The sequence below is a fragment of the Hibiscus syriacus genome, unplaced genomic scaffold (genome assembly GCF_006381635.1).
Source record: "Hibiscus syriacus cultivar Baekdansim isolate YM2019G1 unplaced genomic scaffold, ASM638163v2 tig00109987_pilon, whole genome shotgun sequence".
Lineage (NCBI taxonomy): Eukaryota > Viridiplantae > Streptophyta > Magnoliopsida > Malvales > Malvaceae > Hibiscus > Hibiscus syriacus.
Window position 1 is genome coordinate 1,249,758 of NW_024062550.1, and position 22,743 is coordinate 1,272,500.

The window sequence follows — 22,743 nt, forward strand, 5'->3', positions numbered from 1 at the left end:
GATCTAACCGGAAATTTATCACCTTCATCCAACCTGACCCGAAAAAATATATATCCTCCACCGACCTAATCTAACCTGAATTTTTTAAAGTATAAATCCGACCTAACCGACTCAATAAAAATAAGAATTTAATTAAAAATAATATTTAAAAAAAAATTATATTATTATCGTTAGGTCAAATTGAATCAGAATCCATCATATTCGATTAAATTGCCATCCCTAGATATAATACTTTTCTTGATCTGTTGAGAATTCTAGAGAAATCGAGGGCACATGTATGTAAGATCCAAAAGGAAACTAAAGGGAAAAGGATGTACATGTATAAGAATAAAAAGGGTAAACTATGCCATTAGTCCCCTTTATTTTAGGTCTGACCTATTTTGATCACCGATTTTTTAATTAAATGTGTTTGATCTCTACCGTTATCGATCTGTCCGACTCAAGTCCCTCAGCCGTTAACTTCTGTTACCTCATTAATGAAAATCTGAGTTTACAATTATAAAAAATAAAATAATTAAAAAAAGCCACGTGTGTGAGTTTAGAATTAAAAAATAAAAAATATAAAAAAAAACCCCACGTGTGTGTGGGTGTCTTCTTCTTCTTCTTCTTGGTGTCTTGGTGTCTTGTTCTTCTTCTTCTTGGTATCTTCTTCTTCTTCTTCTTCTTCTTGGTATCTTCTTCTTCTTCTTGGTGTCTTCTTCTTCTTCTTGGTGTCTTGTTGTCTTCTTCTTCTTCTTCCTAACAATAGAGTCTTCTTTGATGATAACAGTAGAAATGTGAGTAATATTCAATAAAATAATAATATTTTAAAAATCATTGTTGAAAGAATTTCAAACTAATAATATTTTAAAAATCATTGTTGAAAGAATTTCAAAAATTTTCTATAACAAAAATCCAGCCACGTTCACATTGAGTTCACTCTCTTTCCCACTTTCAGACACATCGAACCGGTGTCCTTTCTCGTCTCTTCTTCTGCAACTTCTCGTTGCATGAAACCCATATTTCTGATAAAGAACGAATGAAGCTTTAGAAGGAGCGTATTATCACACCTCGTACTGCTCTCACTACTGCAGAATACTTGGCATGTGAATGTGGGAAGCATGTTCTTCTGATCCTTACAGACATGAGTTCTTATGCCGATGCTCTCCGCGAGGTGATGAAAAACAACCACATCTCATCGGCACAAACTGTTTAGTGTGCGTGGCTACTAGCCACAGCGAAGATCCGTGGAACTTTCACTGTTGCTAATGATCCTGATTGATCTTACATTCCTGACATTTAATACATGCATTTCAGAAATCTAAAGCATTTATGTGAATGCTGGAAGTTTAGTCTTTATTTATCTTAAATCCATGTTGTTTTATAGAATGTTATGCCATTTGAGTAAGACAAACTACTGTTGCTAATGCAGGTGTCTGCTGCTCGAGAAGAATTGTAGTACCAGGAAGACGTGTGATATTTTAGAAATTAAAAAAAAATGTTTAAATTTTTTTTCCTTAAAAATAATGGGTACGTAAAAATTTTAATTTTGCTCTTTTTTCCTTAACACGTTAAGCTAAATTTAACCATTTTCTCAAAATAATAGGGTACACTTAGGGATGGGTATGGGTCGGGTTTCGACCAACCTGACCCGGCCCAAAATTGTGTATCCTTCACCCGATCCGACCCGATCTAAAAAATATATACCCTCCATCGACCCGAACCCGACCCGACTTATTGAGATAAAATCCGAACCCTACCCGAATCGAAATAATAAAAAATATTATATTTATTCAATAAAAACAGTGATTTAATTAAAAATATATATATATAGGGTATTATTGTAATTATTCCTAAATATATAAAGTAATTTTTTTTGGGTCGGGTCGGATTGAGTATTTTTCACCCGAATCTGACCCGATCCAAACAACACCTTTAAAAAATCATACCGGACCCGAACCCAAATATTTTTAAAAGTCCGATCAGATCGGGTCAAAACTCGTTGGGTTCAGATCTCATGCCTATCCTTAAGTACACTTGGCCCGTACGGGGCTTAGAGCATCTTACTGGATATATCACTTGCGTACCTATGAATTGGGCCAGAAACCCAGTAATTTACTTTAGAAGGCTCTGGATTGGTATCCAGGCCCAATGGGCTGTTCTAAAGTTTGTAAAATCCGAGAAAAAGGCATCTGAGTCAGATCAAACGAATTGGGCCAGATCGGTACCTAATCAGCAGCGATCCTTATTCGAGTTATTTGACTCGGTGACTCGGCCATTGTACTTTGTCGTTTCCGTGCCTACGAAGGTCCCCTCTCTCCAACCACTATCGTTTTGAAGTCGTCGTCTTCATAATCACACAAAAGCGAAGTACGGATTCAAAGAAAAGAAAAGAGCTGAGAAGTGTCAATGATGGCGACGAATTCCTTCAAGAACCCGATTCTTCCGATTTCGGATCCGCCGATAGACAAGGAAGAAGAAAAAGAGGGGCTTCTCAAGAGAGGAGATGATAGGCTTTTCAAAGGATCCGCCATGACCAAAAGAGGAGCCTACGCCGCCATCTATTACATGACTTGCGCTGGTTCGTTCCCTTTCCCCTCTTGTTTGTTCTTCATTTTTCTTTTTCCAATTTTTGGTTATCTGATCGCTTTGTTGATGAAACGCAGCCCTCGGATTTGACACTAATTTGTTGTGTTTTTGTTGCAGTGCTTTTGATACTCTTCAACAAAGCAGCTTTATCTTCTTTTGACTTCCCCTGTGCCAATGTAATTACACTCTTTCAGGTGAGGATAAAGAATTTCATAGCTTGAATTATATAATTCATATATATATATATATACATTTGAAAATTTTCTTTTATCCTTTATTTGGTAGATGACAAGTTCGTGTACTTTTCTCTATGCTCTGAGACGGTGGAAGATGATATCTTTTGCAAACAATGAATCTTTAACCATTGCTGATAGCAATACTAGCTTGGTTCCCATTAAGACGTTGATTCGTACCCTTCCTCTTGCAGGAACCTATTTGCTTTACATGGTACTATTATGTTTCGAATTTCAATAAGTTGGATAATTGTTTACTTATTGTTTGAAATTGCAAATGGTCAACTTTTCTTTTATTATATTTTTTTTCTTGATATTTGGCTGATAAAAATTGATTCTTTCTCTTGCTCCTTGAAAGCTAGTCACGGTTGAGTCTGTACGTGGCGTGAATGTTCCCATGTACACTACACTTAGGCGAACTACGGTTGTGTTTACAATGATTTTGGAGTTTCTTCTTGCGGGACAGAAATATTCATCATCTATACTTGGAAGGTAACTGTCGGTTTGATCCCTTTCAAGTAGTTGCTTCTCATGGAAAATGTTAACTTGAAAATGAGAAAAGCTAGGAAGCTGTTTGGTTATGTCTGTCGCTCTAATAGTTGTGAAATTTACTTGTAACAGCTTACAGTTTCTTGGTTTTGTTGCTGCTAGAATATGATTTTGAAATCCAAATTTTGTTTGGTTGTCTTTGATTGATGAGAGTGCTAATAGAAAATTTGAGCTGACTGGAAAAAGGGTTACATAGCATTGATGTGCTTCCATTGGTGGTGACCAAAGCCCTAGCTTTTGTTTTCCAGCTCCCTTTCTTCAATGGTCATGTGGATATAAATAATATGGCCATAAAGGTTTGTAAAATTGAAATTACATGAAAAATGATGGGAGCTAGTAAATAAGTTATATGAGCTTTTGATCTTGCACATAGTGTATTGACTTGATCATCTTCTAGCTGTATAAGTGTTCAGTTGTGATAAAAAAAATTAAAAGGATTTTAATATTCTGACTATGGTAGGAAATTCTTGCTGCTGCTGTTACTTTGACCTAACTTCTAGTTATACAAGTTTTAAAATTGTGAGCATTCGACCAGATGGTTTTTAAAACCTTTGATGCATAAAGTTTGTGAATTGGAAAATGCAAATAGACCTTTGACTTGAATAGCCATGTTTCTGATATCTTTGTTTAACTGAAAAAATTTAAAGATCCTTTCAGTGTTGGGTTGATTGTTCTTGGTGCATTTGTCGCTGGAGCTCGGGACTTGTCATTTGACTTTTATGGATATGCTGTTGTTTTCTTAGCCAACATCACTACTGCAATATATCTTGCAACAATAGCTCGCATTGGTAGTACTCTCATCTTCTTTCTTCTTTTGAGCCGCATATCCTCTTCTCTGTGCTGGCGTAATTTTTGTGTTCTTGCCTATTTTCCTCTTTGTCAGGGAAATCTAGTGGGCTTAATAGCTTTGGGCTTATGTGGTGTAACGGTAACTTATAACTCTAACTTGAGTTGAATTACATATTCTTTATTCCATAGTCACATAACTTTTTGTCCCAGTTGTCTTATGATTAACTGATTTTTTTATGATAGGCATAATTTGTGGACCGGTTTTGTTGTTGTGGACATTTTTTCATGGTGATTTGAAGACTACAATGAATTTTCCTCACCTCTTTTCACCTGGTTTTTTGGTATGTTTCGCACTCTAGCAAATTCCTGCATCAATAAAGATATTCTTTTGTGTCTGGAAATTCTGTTTGTTCTTAAGTCCTCTCAAGGAATTTCTTGTGGTAAGAAGATTATTTCTAAGCGACTCAATGTAATCGAACTCTTTTATAACTGGAAGTTTATATATTAAGAAGTGTCAACAGTAGAACTGTTATCTTTTCTAGCACTTGAAGGGTTATAGACATTTTATATATATACGAGCCTGCCGGTATTCTCTTGAGGTTTAGAAAACTTAAAACATCGTCCCGTTTACCATTTGTGCAGTGCCTTTTAGCTTTGCATCAAATAACTTGAGATAGTTTTAACAATGTTGATGCATTTTCCCCTTCTTTTTGTGCAGGCTGTAATGATTCTTTCATGTACACTAGCTTTCTTCTTGAATTACACTATCTTCTTGAACACAACTCTCAATTCAGCGGTCACGCAAACCATCTGTGGCAATCTAAAGGTATGCTTGCACACTTCTCCTACCACTATTAATGCATTCTCCACCAACAATTTGGCAGCCATGAATAAATGACCTGCAATTTCATTCTCGATGTTGCTATTTGTGTTTAATTAAGGAATTTTTATAATGAAGTTCCAAATGCTGAACTTTGTTACATGAATTATTTATTGAAAAAAATCGAGCATCTGATTTGCATATGATTTTCATCGCTTTGAGTATAGTGATGCATTCTCATCTCCATGTATAATTGAACTTTCAAGATATTCATTTGGCCTTGTTTACAATCATGCAGCCCATACAAGTACATATTTTCCTTTATTAGAAAAAAAAAGGTGCATGTTTGCGAGTTTGTTCTCTGATATGCTAATTAATTTGCTGTTGTAGGATCTTTTTACGATCGGACTTGGCTGGATGCTTTTCGGTGGGCTTCCCTTTGATATTGTAAGTGCACTACCTTCTTGTTGTTGCTTGCCTGCTAGTTAACATTTGGCATAGATCGAAATTCGTATCTTTCGTTTTAAGTTGCAGTCGCATAATGGGACTTGATTTATTTTTGTTACAGCTGAATGTTATTGGGCAGTTGCTGGGATTTGTTGGTTCCGGTCTGTATGCATACTGCAAGATTGTAGGAAAATAACCTACTTCAGGCTAAAAAGTAAGCAATGTCTAATTCGAGTTTACTGACTGCTCCGCTTTGCCTTTGTCCGATCAATACGATTATCGAGCTGTTAGAGCCAACGTACTTGATGATTCTCTGCTCATCTAGCCGTTCTCCGTCTTCCTTTTTCCCTCCGGCGGGGTCACCGGGAGTAGAAAATTTGGTGGAAAATTGCAGAGTTAGGATGATAATTTTAGATTTTGTTCTTGCAACGGGTCACGAAAATGAAGTATAGATAAAAATTCTTGATGTAAATAAGCGCGGGAGGAATATTCCAGTGTCCTTCCTGATCTAATGATATCTAAGACTCTTTTAGTATAATTATCAGTATTCGATCTATTAATCGGTTAATTCGGATCAGGTATTACAGAGGCGAGGAAGACCTTCCCAATTCAATTTGCACCATTCTCCGAATTGTTGACATTGCATAAAGAATTTAGTATTTAATTTCACTAAATCTACTCATTCTTGGTGACATTTAATACTTTTAATATATGAACCCAACTATGAAAGCAACAAAGAAGCCCCAAATTCTCTCTATTGGGTGAACGGTAAAGACCCATTACTCTATTTTTTTTGCCCCAATACCTCAAGCGGATCAATTATTTATGATATTGAGTCTATTCAGACTTCATTTTGCAGAATACGACAATTTCTACAGTGCATCCGGAACTCGTTATCTCGAGGTGACGAGTTCCCTCGGAATTGTTTTTAAATGGTCCCCGAGTAGCGGGTCTCATATGAACTATTATTTTATTGTCATTAAAATGACTCGTCGCCATTAAAAAATATTATTTTAAAAAAATAAAAATTATAAATTATAAATTTAAAAAAATAGGTAGAATTCATCACGTCGAGGTGATAAGTTTCTTCAAATTCAAAAATACTAGTTGTTAATCAACGAACAGACGAGGAAACGGACAGACGAGGAAACAGTCACTTAGAACTCGTTACCTTGGCCGGGGAAATTTTGAAAGAATTAAAATTAAAAGAAAAATAAATTTATTTATATTTTAAAAAATACAACAGGAAAATTACAAAGAAAATTTATTTATATTTTCTAAGTTCTTGATGATGTCGTAGAGTGATCAAATGATAATGTTGTGGGGCTCGTTGAGTACGCCGAGGTTGTAGGCCTTGATTGTTACCGTTGTCTTGCCAAGGAGGTATACTCAACACTGATAACATGTTAAAATAGTTTCATATTAAATATATATGTCATAAGGTTATTATACTCTTTTCGAGAGATAACGTCGATTCTTTAAATTCTCAAATCTCATTTTATTTTTTTGACGTGAGATTAATCTCTCTCACCTCTTCAAGGTGTAACATTCTTCTTCGCTCAATTTTGTGATACCTACCACGGGTCTTCGTCGTAGTTATTCACTCTGCCTACCTCATTCACTAGGATGTATAACGCCATTGTTTTAAACTCAATGATTTTTTTTTCTTTTTCCGATGTGAGATTAATCTCTCTCGTCTCTTTAAAATGACATATACATATTCATACTTTAATTTATGAATTCAATTATTAATATCTAAAATATGACATATACAAAAAATGTTAATTGATATAAGACTTGATATTTGAGGATTCAATCAAAATGTTATGAAATTTAAGAATCAATTTAAAACATAAGTGATAGTTTGGTACATTTGACAGGATTACCATTTTCTTCATTTGAGTCAAAAAGATTATATTACATTTTTAGTCCTTCCATCTCAATTTTTTTTTGCAATAAGACTCTTCCTTTTGGCCAAGTCTTCCATCGTCTCCTGGCTGCTACTTACCTCCTATGTCCCCAAACTATGATAGTTATTCTAAATTAGTCCTTAAACTTTTAAACATTCTAATTCCATCCTCAAACTATGACTCTTATTCTAAATTAGTCCCTAAACTTTTAAACCTTCCAATTGCATTCCTAAATTCATCCAAATATGTAATTAATTATAACCATAATTTTACTTAAAATTTTATTTTTTTAACATTTAATAACATAACTTGACCTAACGATTTTATTAACATGGAATGTGATTAGAATATACATATAATTTGGGATGATATTGAAATGTTGAAAATGTTTGGGGACCAATTTAGAATGAAGGATATAGTTTGGGGGTGAAAGTTAAATGTTCAAAAGTTTGAGGACTAATTTAAAATATAATTATAGTTTAAAGATGAAATTGAAATATTTAGAAGTTTAAGGATCAATTTAAAAAGAGAACCATAGTTTAAGGACATATGGTGCAATTAACTCATTAAAACATTTTGTTGAGTTATTTGATTATTTTATATTGAAGAAGATGTTTTTACAAAAATCTCTGTTACATCAAATCTATTAATATTTCATATAGACAATTTTGCTATATTCTCTTAGTATAAAATCGTAAACTATAATGCATAGATAAGACTTTAAGAGATTTACGTAATTTATCATGATAAAATTTAATGTCTGATCATCAATTTTTTTTAATTTAATTTGATTCTTAAACTTTTTTTATTATGTTTTAGTTACGTGTCATATGGCATATAATATATCTTAAAAGAATCGTTATTATTATTTGAGGTTACATATTCGAGCAACAGCGACTGCAGCAGGGTGATTGAGCGTTCATTATCAAATGATTAAGATTATTTAGAACAGATATTACTTTGTAATTACCTTAGCTTAATAAAAAAATAATTTTTTCATTTAACAAATTGAGATTTTAAAAAAATTATTGCTTTTATAAAATTTATCAAAGTTTTTTAAATTTAATATATATTATGTGCCACGTGGCATGCTTCTAGAGTGCGATGGAGATTTTTTGTAATACAAAAATTGGTTGGGGTATTGTGCATCATGTTTGAAAAATACAAGGACTGAACTGAATCAAAAAAATTATTTAGATACTAAAGTGAGAATAAGATATAATTTCAGGAGTTAAAGTAGTAGTTAATTCTTTTATAAATATGGACAGAAACGGAGGGCTAAATTGTTGATTTCAGGTCTTTAATTGAATCCAAATTTCAATTTAAACCCTCCACGACTCCTTCGTTCTAGACAAAACCCCAAATCATGGCCCATATGAAAGCCCAGATTCAATAGGCATCTCAAAGTGAGAAGCACCGATTTGAGATTCAACAAGCTTCTTCTGGTTTTCATCAACTGTCGAAGCTCCCGAATCTCAGCTGCCATGGCATCGATCGCACCGTTGCTTTTGCTCGTGCTTCTCTCGACTGCACTGACGATTTCATCAGGGTACAACGCCTGTTCCTTTGATACTCCCGCTTTCCTTTTTCGTACTCGGATTTGATGCTTTTGAACTTTAGATTTTTTTTTATTTGATGCTCCTGGTTTCAGCTAAGATTAGCGTCAAGTGAATTTGTTTAGTTTCTTGATGGCTCTATATAGTATTTGGATCTTTTAATAGGTTTTCAACTTGTTTATATTTATCTGTGTTGGAGCAGGTCTGTAGATGGGTTCACCATCAATGGTCGAGTGAAGATCCCCCAAGGTAATTCGCCCCCCTTTTATTTTTTGTATTTGATTGGATTTGTATTGTTTTTTTTTTCCTTTTCGAAAAATCATGTTATTATCTAGTGATTTTGGTTGTTTTGGATCTTTGCTACATACTAATTTAGTGTTTTTCTGGTGATAGTGTGTATCTCACTTTAGAATGGAAGTAGATAGGTGCTTTTACTTATCTTTTATGCTGGTTTCCAGTGTGCACATATATGGTGGTTTGTTATGCAACGCAGCCTTTGTATAGATAATTAGACGTATTTGAATTTTTTTTTCAAATTTTGATTAGTACTATTTGTGACCCTTTTATTGTATGTAATAAGACGTGGGTGATATAAATTCATCCCTCGGAACCTATAAGCCTCACTGCGGATTCTACATTTGAGATTTTTTTTTTTTGTTCTTGTTCTGTTATGATATGTTATCTCCTATTTAATTTCATGCGGATGACCGATGACTTTATTTGGAAGGTATGGGTACAAAAGGATTTGTTTTGCCTGGAAAAACATCAAATGTGAAAGTTATACTCAATGGTGGTCAAATTGTTACTTATCTGAGACCTGATGGATATTTTTCATTGTATCCTAATGTTCATCAATTTCTTTTAGATTTGGGGGCTGGGGTTGCTAGGGTTTTGAACCCAGGTTTTCACTGCTCACAAACCTTCTGCCACTGAGGCCAAGAAGTTGTTGGCAATTCTTATGCATAGATCTGATTGGAAATCCATATATTTTACTTTCTTTTTTCTTTGCCCTTTTGATACTGTTTTTCTGTTATTAAATAATGAGATATTGTGTAAATTGGGTGGTAGTAAATATTTCCTCTGAACTATTATAATTCCTTAAAAAAATGCCTAAAAGCCAGAACATATCAGCAGGGACTCATTTGATTGAAGTGACTGCAATTGGCTATTTCTTTTCTCCTGTAAGATTTTTCTTTCTTCCCCGACTCTCGGAGAATTTTAATGGTTCAATTATTTTGGTTTTTCTTCATTAACATTAATGCCTTTCGATCTTTCTTAGGTTAGAGTTGATGTTAGTGCTAGAAACCCAGGCAAGGTACAGGCAGCATTAACGGAGAACCGGAGGGGTCTCAGTGAATTGGTTTTAGAGCCATTGAGAGAGGAACAATATTTCGAGGTTAAGGAGCCTTTTTCTATGCGTGTTTATGTTTCTTTTTTGTTTGCAGTTACTTTCTATCCTTTGCTTCATGTTTATCCTACTTTATTGCAGATTAGGGAACCTTTCTCCATAATGAATATTGTGAAAAGCCCAATGGGTCTCATGGTGGGATTTATGCTGGTGGTTGTTTTCTTAATGCCCAAATTAGTGGAAAACATGGGTAATGTGCTCTGACTTGGTAGCTTTCTTGAAGTTACTACTTGCACTAGATTTATAAGAGTTTATTTTGATGGAGAATATGCTGCTTATGTACTTGCTTGCATTTGTTTTCTTGATTGGGATAAAATCTCCTATATTGCCTATTTTCTGCTTGTATGAAGAATAGTTGAGCTGCAATTTTTCCCAAACATTACATTTTTTAACAATTCATTCTATTATTTTCAAATGCTCCTGCCCCTCTCAATGTATAGGCTAGAAATTTCATTTTTGCTAATTTTGTCAACCTCTTATCTATTGCAACAGATCCCGAAGAAATGAGGCGAGCACAAGAAGAAATGAGAAACCAAGGAGTTCCCTCTCTGGCTAGTTTGTTACCAGGAGGTGGGAGGAATTGAGTGTTTGAGCAAGAACCATGAACTCAAAGTGTTCAGCAAAATCAAAGGCGGTTCAAATGTCAAGCTGTATTGGTTTTCTACCCTAACATCGATTGTTTGGTTTGCGGAAAGAAAGGATGATGCACCTTGAATTCTTGGTGGCATCTCAAAGGTTATGTAGTTTTTTTACTTTAGTTGCAGAACTTATCCTGTGATTAAATTGATATAACAGCTATTCATTGTGTGATGCTTTGATGACAAAACAAAGATAAGTTAGAAAATATTATTGTTATGGACATGATAGGTTTTGTTTGCTTGAAGAATTGACAATACTGTTAAATGAAGTCTATGTACTTATTTCTGTTTTTACAATTATTTAACTAAATATTTACTTCTTGATGATTGTGTTTGGAGATAAGCTTTGAAATTCCCCGTTTATTTATGAGGGTGATTTAGCTTCTCGTTTATCATCAACTCCCGTCTCATCTTTGGAGGTATGGTATCCTCCCTGCTAAATGGAGCTACCTGAGCTTCCGATGGCTATTCTATTAGTAGATATCAAGCATTGCAATGTATATGTATAGGGTTTTGTTGATGATGTCCGCCATTTGGTTGATTTATGATGCCATTCTGAAACCTTATCTGGTTGATTTATGATGCCTTGGTCCGGTCTGGTTCAGCCATGGATACCTTTAATGTAGGCAAATGCTTTTACCTTTATGGTTATTAAAGCCTCTAGCAGCGTTTGTTGACACATCACTGCTTAGCGTGAAGTTTTCTTTAGCATATATCCCTCTTTGACATGTAGTTTCTGCGGCTAAGATTAATCAAACTGCAACTAGCAAGATATACAGTTGTGTGGAGACTATGGAGCTAACTCGGGAAGGTTGGCATGATCATTGGGTTTAGTCCATTATAGGAACGCCTTGGAGAGTCGCTTGGAGGTTCACACACACCACTAAGAGGTATGTTTCTTAACCTTTCCCTAACATAAGTGCTTTTTCCCATTGAACAAGTCTATATACACTTGCACTATCTACCACTGGATTTGTTCTATAGAGTAATTCTAATCCTTTTTCTCGGCCATCTCTCTACAACGATTCGTTTTACTGTAACAAAGAACCATCCATCTTTCTACGATCCCTCATTTTTCTACACCAAAAGTTCCTTTGCACTCTATATTTGATGCTTAGACGTTAATGTGTTTGCAAAGAAACAAAAGCAACATTGTAGATTGAATTAGGTTCGATATTTCGTTAGATGTCGAACCCTAGCCGAGTGGCATTGAGGATATCACGAGGCAGAGGTTGCCACAAGGATTGTGTTGCCTAAATATTAATGTTGTTGCACCATCTATTGGCATTGGCATTATTGGGGTCACACGAGATCGATGGTAGCTAGTTGTTCGGGTTTTGTAAAAACGCGGATCATCGATATTTTACGAGTCGAGTCGTGGGGTTCATATGAAGGTTTGCAAATTCGGGTCTATGGTTTCAAGTGCTTGTAGATTTAATCTGATAATGTCCAAGTTGTACAGTTGATGGAAGATGTAAACGTCGATAGTATCTCTCTTTCAAGGTCTTAGGTTTGAACAATTGCATCTGCAGAGTGTGTGTACATTCTCAATGGTAAAGAAATATTTTATACATACTACCTTATAATCATCTCAGATTATTTTTTAAAAAATTATTATAATTTCGTTAGCCTTTCAAATCAAAGGCGAAATCAAAATCAATTTATTATAAAATTAGAATTTCGATTAACAAAATATGAATTATCATAAATCAAAATAGAGTTTACAGATCATAATAGAAATAAGGGTCTTACGAGATCTATATGCTCACTAAATATTGTTAAGATATTTTTCCTGCAAATCTTGGAGATAATGTATATGAAAAAATTTACAGCGTACGTCGCATACTGCAACGTACTATTAAAGTGGTGTATCGAAACGTACCACAAGTAAATATGTCCTTGTTATGTAAATATTAAAAAAATATAAGAATTTATTTAAAATTAACCATTAATTACAATTTAATTTTAATTTTAATAGAATTATATTTAAATTATGATTTTTTTAATTAAAAATAATGATTAATTTAAGTAATTTAATTTGTTTAGCATTAAGACTTGTAAATTATTTAAATTAAGAAAGACCATCAGCATCCGTCATCGTCGGAGACCTTAACTGGCCATAAAATTCGTCGAAAAACACTTCATAAAATATTATATTACAAATCCAACTCTGTCGTTTTCTGTCACTCAGTTCACCATCGCCTAATAATCATCCAACAATTGCTAAGCAGTTGAACGAACACGCAGAAAAACGACAGCCTTGGTGAGCGATTGTTGGGTGAGTCTGAGAAGTGGGCTAAAATTGAATCCACTTAAAATTAAAGGGTCCAACGGAATACTTATGGTTGGTAATGCTCAATCACATATAGTATTGGAAACACTATTGGAAACGGGTATTTAAGGTTTTGAATTCTCCACTTCCTTGTTGAGTGAAAGAAAACAAGGGGAACTCTCTCGCGCCGCCGCTGCTGTCCGTCTGACTCGGCTTGGTCCGGCTCGTGGTAATACGTGTCTGGGTGGTCTTAGTGAGAAAGACTTATTGACTTTACCGATTAATGAGGTTGAATATTTATTCTTACTTCTTATCCCAGAGTTTGGGTGGTTCATTAATAATGAACTTGAAGAAAGTCACCATACCTATTGTGAGGTTGAGCTATAATAAAAGCTCTTAATTATTTCATAGCTTTGTTAAGGGTAATTTATGTCGATATAAACCTGATGAAATAACCTATGTAAGTGAGAAGGGTTAGCCACCTTCAATGAAAAATGTTAGGTTGTTTTTCTAGTACACTTACTAGAATCTCGAGGTAAGATGGTCAAATAATCAAATTTTGGGGTATTACATAAATGTCATATAATGATCTTATGTATCAGTTGAGTTCAACCTGTTAAAAAGGGTTAAGAGGCTTTATTCCCCATCTCAAGTTAATTGCAAGCCTTCCTAATTTCCATCTTGTTTGGTATTTCTCCCATCCAAATCAAATGTCATATTATCCCTAGACATATATGAGGATGAGAATGGGTTGGATCAGATCGAATTTTTTGTCGATTTGAATTTAATTTGAGTATTCTACTTCTCTACTTGTCCTTTGATCTAGTTTATGTTTAAGGGCGTTCCAACTTACCTGAAACTCAACTCAATTTTTAGGGTACGTATTAGACCCGTGTTGGAAAAAATAGGGAACTAAATGAAAGTACATATAGAGAGATATTATTACAATTTCTCCTAAATATATTAGTGATAATTATACTATTATCTCGAGTTGGATCGGGTCGAAAAAAATTTCACCTTAAACCTGAACTCAACTTGACTTTATTTTAAACCCGACCCGAACTCAAATTTTCAACAAAAAAATCCTACCTTAAAAAATCAAGTCAGATCAAAATTCGTCTGTTCCGAATCTCTTGCGCATCCCTAGAGATATTTATCTTCTCTTCAAGTTTTATTTACTCGCTTGCTTTGATCACTTTTATCTCATTGTTTCTTTGTAAATCATAGGACGAAAATGATTATAACATAAAATAATAATTAAATCATTCATCTTAGATGAACGACCAATGGCCATACTCCATTTCCACAAATCATATAATATTATTGAGAGGATACATTTTATCTTCATATCTATAAATACAATAATATTATGTATAAATTAGATATTAACATTAATCATTAGTTTATTATCTTTAGGGATGGGTATGGTCGGGTTGGGTCGAATTTTTGGTCCACTCGACCCGACCCGAGAACAAGGGAGTCTCCACCCGAGACTCGACCCGAACAAAACAAGATTTCACCCGACCCGAACCCAACCCGATATATAACTTAGAAACCGACCCGAAATAATAATAAAATATTTTTTTATTAAATAAAAACAGTTACTTAATTGAAAAAATTTATATATAGAGGATCCTAAATATATAAGGTAAATTTATATATTTTTCAGGTCGAGTCGGGTATTTTTCATCCTAAACCCGAACTCGATCCTGATTTTTTTAACAAAAACCCGACCTGATCGGATCGGATGAGTTCGGGTCTCATGCCCATCCCGGATTATCTTGAGATCAATTCTTGATATATTAATGTAAGTCATAAATATGTGGTTCGATGTTTAGTAAAAGTTAGGATTAAGGTAAATATATTTTGAATGTCACAGGCGAATTGAATCTATAAGCGAATTTAAGATTAATTTATTTCGCATTCTGTCCACTGTATTATCTACCTCGATCAAGTACATCTGTATCTCTACTCGAGAGACAATGTATTTTAATACGGATTAATTATAAAATAAGTATTCAAATTTATCGTTTTTTCTAAATAGGTGTCCACACTTTTTTTTTTCAATTCATCCAAATGTCTAACGTTACAAATGTTATCATTTTAGGTGTGTGGACCGTTAAATTCTATCGTTAAAGGTCATGTGTTGCGTTCAGATAATTTTAAAAATTTTATTTAAAATAAAAAAAACTTAAATTTACATTTTTTAAAAATCCAAAATTTTTGAAAAACTTTGAAAAACCCTAAATATAATCCCTACACCCACATCTAATGCCGCCCTTGCCACTGTTATCGTCAACCAAACCTCCGCTCGGTCGTGCCTCCACTCGAATATCATTTTCTCGACGAAGAGCCACCACAATCGGAGCCGACAGGAGTTGAATTGAGTTCGTCGTTTCGTCAGATTTACCGTTGATTTCATCGCTGAGGTGTTGTTTTTCGGGTGATTGTTCAGGGTTAAATGACTGTCGGGTGGAGACGTGTTTAGGGGTAGGCTTGGTCGACGGCCAAAGCAACGGTCGGCAGGGGTATAGGATTGAAATTAGGCTTTTCTAAGTTTTGGGGGTTTAATATTTCTGAAAATTTTGGGATTTTTAATAAAAAAATATTTAAAAAAAAAATCAGAATTACCATAACATAACATGTGTCGCTTAACGAATTTTTTTAATGGTGGTTACGATCTGGACACTTAAAGTGGTAACGTTTGTAAACATCTAGATGAATCAGAAAAAACTTTAAGTACCTATTTAAGAAAAACGATACAATCGTTAAGCCTTTTAATAATTAACACACTATCTACTTTTTCAAATTTAGATAACATAACAATTTTAATACAAATTATTTACTGGAAATAGTTTCAACATAAATTATATACTGGAAATAGTCTCAGGGATTACGTTTTATCAGAAAATATCATAAGAGCAAAATGCTTTGTCTTAGCAGTAGAAAGATTTCTCAGACAAGTTGCTTTAAATTTTCGTTTTTCGATATTTAAATGCAGGGTTTTCTGTTTGCTCCTTGAACGGCATCGTCATCGGTACGGTCAGAACCGGAAAGAGATACAGGTATGGCTGAATGGAAGGTGACAATTACCACCAACTGCAAATGCAGTCAACATGATCTGAAGCTTACTTGCAAGGACTTCCAATCTGTCGAAACTGTGGATCCGAGCATTTTCGTGAAGCAAGGTGACGATTGCCTTGTTATCCAAGGCAATGCTTTGAATGGCTTCAGTTCAGTCAGTTTCCTCTATGCTTGGGATCCTCAGTTTTTTATGTTTCCTTCGAGTTCCGTTGTCGACGACTGCTAGAACCGGAATCGCTCTTAGCTTGTAGTGCTAAAATCCCTAATAATAGTCTGGTTTTGAAAATGTCAAAGTTTCTAATCTCTAATCCAACCCGCAACCTAGGCAAGACGAAACAGAAAACAAGGGAAAGTGATCCTAAGGTCATTTTCGCCTTTTAGCCGGTGGCTGAAGCTCCTCTTCTTCGTCTTCTTCCTCCTCTTCCTCTTCTTCTTCATATTCACCTCCATCATCGTCATCGTCGTCATCATCTTCGTCGTCGTCTTCGTCATCTTCGTCATCGTCTTCGTCCTCATCTCCACTTGCTCCATCTTCGTTGGCCACAGGTTCATCCTCTGGATCCCCTCCAACTTCACCTTCACTGTCTTTTCCTGATACATCTTCCTCCTCACCGGCATCATCATATTCATCACTTGCTGCTTCATTTCCCTCCTCATCATCATCGTCATCCTCATTGTCACCAGCATCCTTGTTCTCCGGAACAGGCTTTCTTGCCGCAAGAAGAGCAAGCGGAAACCTGCAAAAACAGATCGAACGATTTCCCCCATTCCACCAAAGAAGAAAAAGAACAAGTTAGGTAAAATAATTTATGCAACTAACCCTGCATGTGATTCAGGCTTTTTGATGAGGACATCAATTCCATTAGACATAGTTCCCATCTGGAGAAACACCGAACTCATGCTTAGGATCAAAACAAACATTCTTCCAAGCGCAGCTTCTAAGCAATTTAGAACAAATAAACACATCGCCGCCGCATCAAACGACACAACTTTAGGACCATGAAACTATAATTATCGATCAATATGAATGACAAATTGACAAACAAACAAGCATTTGCACCAAAATATGGACAATCAACAAAACAAAACTGAAAATTAAGGTAAAGGATTGACTCAAACAATGCCTCTACCAAATCTATGCCTTATGTACTCTTCCCTATTGGCCTATATGAACATCCTAATCAAGTTCTTCTTAAACATCCTTCTAAACTATATGAGAATCAAAGATTTAAATCTCGTTCTCGGTTACGTTGCGTCGCAATTGCAAAGATAACGGGCGTTCTTACGATGATTACGAGTCTATAATGGTTTAAGATGACACCTCTACGGCTACATAACGGCAGCTATTTAAATGCATGATGACTAGGAGAATTAAAATATTGTAGACAACCTAATATGCAAAGCAGCAGAATCCATAACCTCAAAAGGCAAAAGAAAGAATTCCAACTTCAACAAATGATGGTAATTAAAAGGAAAAAGAGGGAAATTTACCATCGCCATCACCAACCAAGCGACTGACTTAGTAGCTATAATGGCAGTTTCGATCAGCATAGCTTCCGGTGCAAAGCCCACGGAACTGTCCAACGCGACACCGTTTGTAAGTGGACTTTCCATTTTTGTGACGTTTAACATAGCTTACAATGAAAAAAGGAGCGGCGAAGCTTGGGAGGACTAAAAAGGAAGAAGAAAGGAAACCCAATTGAAGAGAGAAAGTTTAAGGTTGAGAATTAGGTTTTCCCGAATTTGGGGGTTTGCGGTAGGCTTTGGAGCTACAATGTTAATAGGGTAAATTACATATCTAATACCTAAACTATCAATTTTAATCCATTTTAGTACTTAAACTTTTAAATTTTTCAAAATCATACTTAAAATTAAGTTTTTATTTCATTTTAGTACCCTTATTCAAAATTTAGTGTTAAATTTTGAATAAAAATGAAAGTTTAGGTACTAAACGGACCAAAACTGATAGTTTAGGTACTAAACGGATCAAAACTGATAGTTTAAGTACTAAACATGTTAAATTTTTAATGGTGGGTTACTAAAATAAAATAAAAACTAAACATTAGGTATGATTTTGAAAAAAATGAAAGTTTAGGTATTAAAACGGATCAAAACCGATAATTTAAGTACTAAATACATAATATACCCTTATTTTGTTAAAAATATATTTAAATATATTATATTTTTATTTTGATTATCAATCATAAAAAATTTAAGGATAATAATAATGTAGATTTTTTTCCATTTTCAAAATTCCACACGTATTTTTCTCTTATAAGTTATTAGAGTTATTAGAGGTGTAAATGAATCGAGTTTGAATAAATAAAGTCGTTTTTAAGTTTGTTTTTTTTTCTTTTTGGATATGTTTGCATTCATTTAATTTTTGAGAAAATAACTTCAGTGACCGAAAATGTCTTATAATATACGATTTTAACCAACTTTTTTTGGATTTGCGAAAATGTCCAACAAATTCGCAACGCGAACTCCAATTTTGCAACACATGTGCGAATTTGTAAATCGCAACATAGAAGTCAAATTCGCAACACGGAATTTCAAATTTGCAACGCGAATTTATTTTTCATACATAAGTTTCCTTTTCGCAACAAGATTTTCTAAATCGCAACACGAATTTTGTTTTCTATACTCGATTTTCGAATTCGCAACACGAATTTTAATTTCGCAACAACTTTTATTTTCGCAACACAAATATTTTGGGTATATAAACTACGCAACAACAACAACTCATAACCTAAATCCCTAAATCGCAACTCATTTCATCTCCATCTATCACTCTCTCCGGCGACACCGTTCCAATATCCAACGACATCCTTCCCCATCTCTAATTTTTTTTAGATAATTTTATTTATATATAATTTTTCAATGATTTCTCTCCCAAATTATCAACTATCAACTTAATAAAGGTATGTTTTTCTCTAAGTTAGTGATGATATCTAGTTTATAGCTCGTTTATTTAGTAAATTAATTTATAATTTGTAGAATGAAATCATCTAATGTTGATTATGTTTGGATATATTTGTATTTTGGAGGGTCATAGGAGAATGTTCATGGTGTTTTACAATATATGCCTTTACCTATGAATCTTCAACTAAAACTGTCATTAAAAAAATTAACTTATGAAACTCTAATGTTACGTGTTGCAAAAAAAATTGAATTTAGAGCCTCTAAGTGGATTTAGGCTATCTTATCAGAGAAAATGTAAAGTTTTTTTGTTAACCGACAATAAAGATGTTGAGCGATTCATTGCTTACATTAGTGTTTCACAAGATGATGCTACATTGTAGGTTGTTGAACCTAGAAGTTGTAACACCCTCAACCCGTATCCGACCCGGATACAAGTCTGAGGTGTCACATTGACTTTTCAAACTTTAATCTTTTAACGAAAACCAATGAAATTTAAAACTTTTATTAAAATAACATTGTCACTGTACACGAGTTAACCAAAACAAGACAAAACTAATCAGAGCATTTGTAACTAACACTTTTCTTACATGCCAACACACTACATACAACAAAATACATACTGTGACTTTACTTCTGATCTGATCGCTGAGTAGAGATATGTTGATCTGCAAATTCCTATTCTTGATTCTCCTACTCTTCGAAACCTACGTGTAAAAACATTTACACGCTAAGTCATAGACTTAGTGAGGCATAATTACATAATAAAGAATTACTAAAATATAAACATGTCGTCTACTATCCAAACACAATTATACTATCATACCATCATTTATTATACCACATATGAGCCAATATAAATCGTAATAATACCATATTAAGATACAATTATATACATCCTCGTTATGTCTTATTTAAGCCCATATACACTATTGAGAACCCAAGGTATACGAGTATTATGAGGTTGTGCACACGTATGATGTCACCACAGCTCAATGAATATTTCGAAGGACCTATCCAGAGGTCATAAAGATCTTCGGTAACTATCCAAAGGTCATAAAGATCCTCGGTAACTATCCAGAGGTCATAAAGATCCTCGGTAACTATCCAGAGGTCATAAAGATCCTCGGTAACTATCCAAAGGTCATAAAGATCCTCGGTAACTATCCAGAGGTCATAAAGATCCTCGGTAACTATCCATAGGTCCCGAAGAACCTAGGTAAACTATCTATATGTTCCTTAGAACATAGGTATACTATCCATATGTCTCAAAAGACATAGGTAGTTCTTTGACTCTTGGCATGCCAACTATACTTACAGTTCTCATAACTCATATCAGGGGCATTGTCTTTTAACTTATTACATATTCACATATCATATCACATTTTCTTTTTCTATAGCTCTTTATCACATGTTCATATGATCATCTTATTACCTATACCTTTTCATATAACCCTTACATACATACATACATACATGTCATCATTTATGTTTTTATCATACTCCTATAGTATTATCCTTCATCTCTTGTTCATTTTTCATCCCATAACTTATATAAATGTATATATATATATCACGTATACTAGTTCCTAGGTCCCATCAAACTAGCATATTTTCATATATTTGTAATCATGTAGTTTATTTTTCATATAATTCATGTCACCCCTCATATGATTTCATATTCATATGCTATATATACTTCATATTCTTTCTTATGTCATTTCCATACTTCTTATTTCATATTCTTATGAAATCATATTGATCATTTTAACTATTTCACATATTTAACACATTATCTACCTATTTACACAACTCATATATATATATATATATATATATATATATATATATATATATATATATATATATATATATATATATATATATATATATATATATATACTGTAACATGTCAATAAATATGCTCATTTATACCTATAAACCATAACAAACACATCACACACACTTCATATACCTAATATAGATATCTCGTAACTCATTCAATCCCATGACACATACATTCATATATAAGCTCTAATCTGGAAATAGACTTACCACAATCTGCATAGTATATCCCATAATGCATATGGTATGAATTCATATCATATTTAATAATATTGAATTAATCATGTATCAAGATATTAAATCTAGACTTATCGCAAGTCTAGAACTGAATATACTAACATAATCATATTATGCATATGCACTCACCTTAGCCTTGTTTGAATTGAATCAATTCTAACCCTTCGATTACTTTGAAGCAAAGTCACGTTCAATATCTACATAAGCATAATTTTCAAGATGATTATCAGATGCCTAAGTCTTGAAATTAACCTCTAATAGCCTACCAATTCAAGGGATTAATAGTTTAGTCTCTTTTCTTTCTTCTTCTTCTTTTTTCATTATGGGGGAATCGGTTCCCCCCTGGGGGTATCGATTCCCCTCTAGCATTCTGGAAATTCATATTCGTTTGAGGGGGGATCGATTCCCCTTGAATGGGTACCGATTCCCCTAGCCCAGAAATCCCATTTTGAGCTCGAAAATCACCTTATTTCAGCTCAAACCTTCCTATTTCACTTCTTTTAATACTCCTAACTTTAATACACATACTTAAACTTATTTTTATTCCATAATCACTTCTTTAACTTCAAATCTAGTCATTCCTATGTAATTGCAAAAATTATACTAGTTTTGCAACATGTTCAAATTCCTATTCTAACACTTCCTATCCCTTAATTAACTTGATGACAAGTCAAATTCAACTTCCAATTCTCAATATAAACTTTATTTCGATATTTCATTCAAAAACTCCAAATCTTTAAATCCTCATAAACTCTTCATCTTGTTGTTTTAAAGCAAATTAATCTTTCCTTAATCTTACTTAGCATCTAATAATCAAAACTAAACTTAAATTTCAGCACATAATCAGCTCAAGAGAAAACTCACCTTTGCTTGGCTTCACACGTGAAGAAGAAGAAGAAAAAAATAGAAGAGAACTCTGGAAACCTCTAAACTTTGTTTCCTTCCTTCTACGTGTATCTATATATACCATATATTATTATTATATTTTTCTTTTCTTTACAAATGACCATACTATCCTTTCATTCCTCATTCTTTTCAATTTGATCTTACACCTCATTTCTCATATAAGTCTTTAAACCACTCAATTATTCTAATTTAAATCACCAAATTTTGAAACCTTACAATTTAGTCACTAACCCGGTATTGAGGATGTTACAAATCTCTCATCCTTTAAAGAAAATTCGTCCTCAAATTTTCATTACACATATCGATAAGAACATATCTTTCAATGTTCTCATGATCCTTCTCTACTTTATCCCATTGCAATTTGTAATGAATGATTTGCTTTCACTTCCCAAAGAACCCAATCCATTTGTAATTACCTTATAACCATACCCAATCTCTTATTCCATCATTCTATAACTCAGAATACAACCCTAAACCTCTTCAAATGTTATTAAACGTATACTTTACGAAATCAATCAATCTTTTCATAACATTATCTACCATTTCCTTACCCCATATCAAC

The 22,743-nt window shown here is 33.8% G+C and overlaps 3 protein-coding genes across 3 annotated transcripts; 2 read left to right on the top strand and 1 right to left on the bottom strand.

Moving 5' to 3' along the window:
- The first annotated feature begins 2,311 nt into the window (after positions 1-2,311).
- On the top strand, positions 2,312-5,905 carry LOC120211903 (UDP-N-acetylglucosamine transporter UGNT1-like). Its single transcript, XM_039210380.1, has 10 exons — positions 2,312-2,560; positions 2,686-2,762; positions 2,854-3,015; positions 3,160-3,293; positions 4,008-4,138; positions 4,234-4,278; positions 4,383-4,480; positions 4,858-4,965; positions 5,350-5,406; positions 5,528-5,905. The coding sequence occupies exons 1-10, from the start codon at positions 2,389-2,391 to the stop codon at positions 5,600-5,602; spliced, it is 1,059 nt and encodes a 352-aa protein (XP_039066311.1). The 5' UTR covers positions 2,312-2,388; the 3' UTR covers positions 5,603-5,905.
- On the top strand, positions 4,886-11,187 carry LOC120211904 (ER membrane protein complex subunit 7 homolog). The gene is made up of 10 exons (XM_039210381.1): positions 4,886-4,895; positions 5,420-5,425; positions 8,753-8,865; positions 9,075-9,121; positions 9,600-9,708; positions 9,990-10,053; positions 10,152-10,268; positions 10,362-10,470; positions 10,773-10,877; positions 10,911-11,187. The coding sequence occupies exons 3-9, from the start codon at positions 8,801-8,803 to the stop codon at positions 10,862-10,864; spliced, it is 603 nt and encodes a 200-aa protein (XP_039066312.1). The 5' UTR covers positions 4,886-4,895; positions 5,420-5,425; positions 8,753-8,800; the 3' UTR covers positions 10,865-10,877; positions 10,911-11,187.
- A 4,883-nt stretch (positions 11,188-16,070) lies between these two features.
- LOC120211905 (glutamic acid-rich protein-like) lies at positions 16,071-18,054 on the bottom strand. Its single transcript, XM_039210382.1, has 4 exons — positions 17,965-18,054; positions 17,766-17,921; positions 17,095-17,153; positions 16,071-17,011 (listed from the first exon to the last, which is right to left on the bottom strand). Exons 2-4 carry the CDS (start codon positions 17,904-17,906, stop codon positions 16,639-16,641), a joined length of 573 nt encoding a protein of 190 aa, XP_039066313.1. The 5' UTR covers positions 17,907-17,921; positions 17,965-18,054; the 3' UTR covers positions 16,071-16,638.
- Between the last annotated feature and the right edge of the window lie 4,689 nt (positions 18,055-22,743).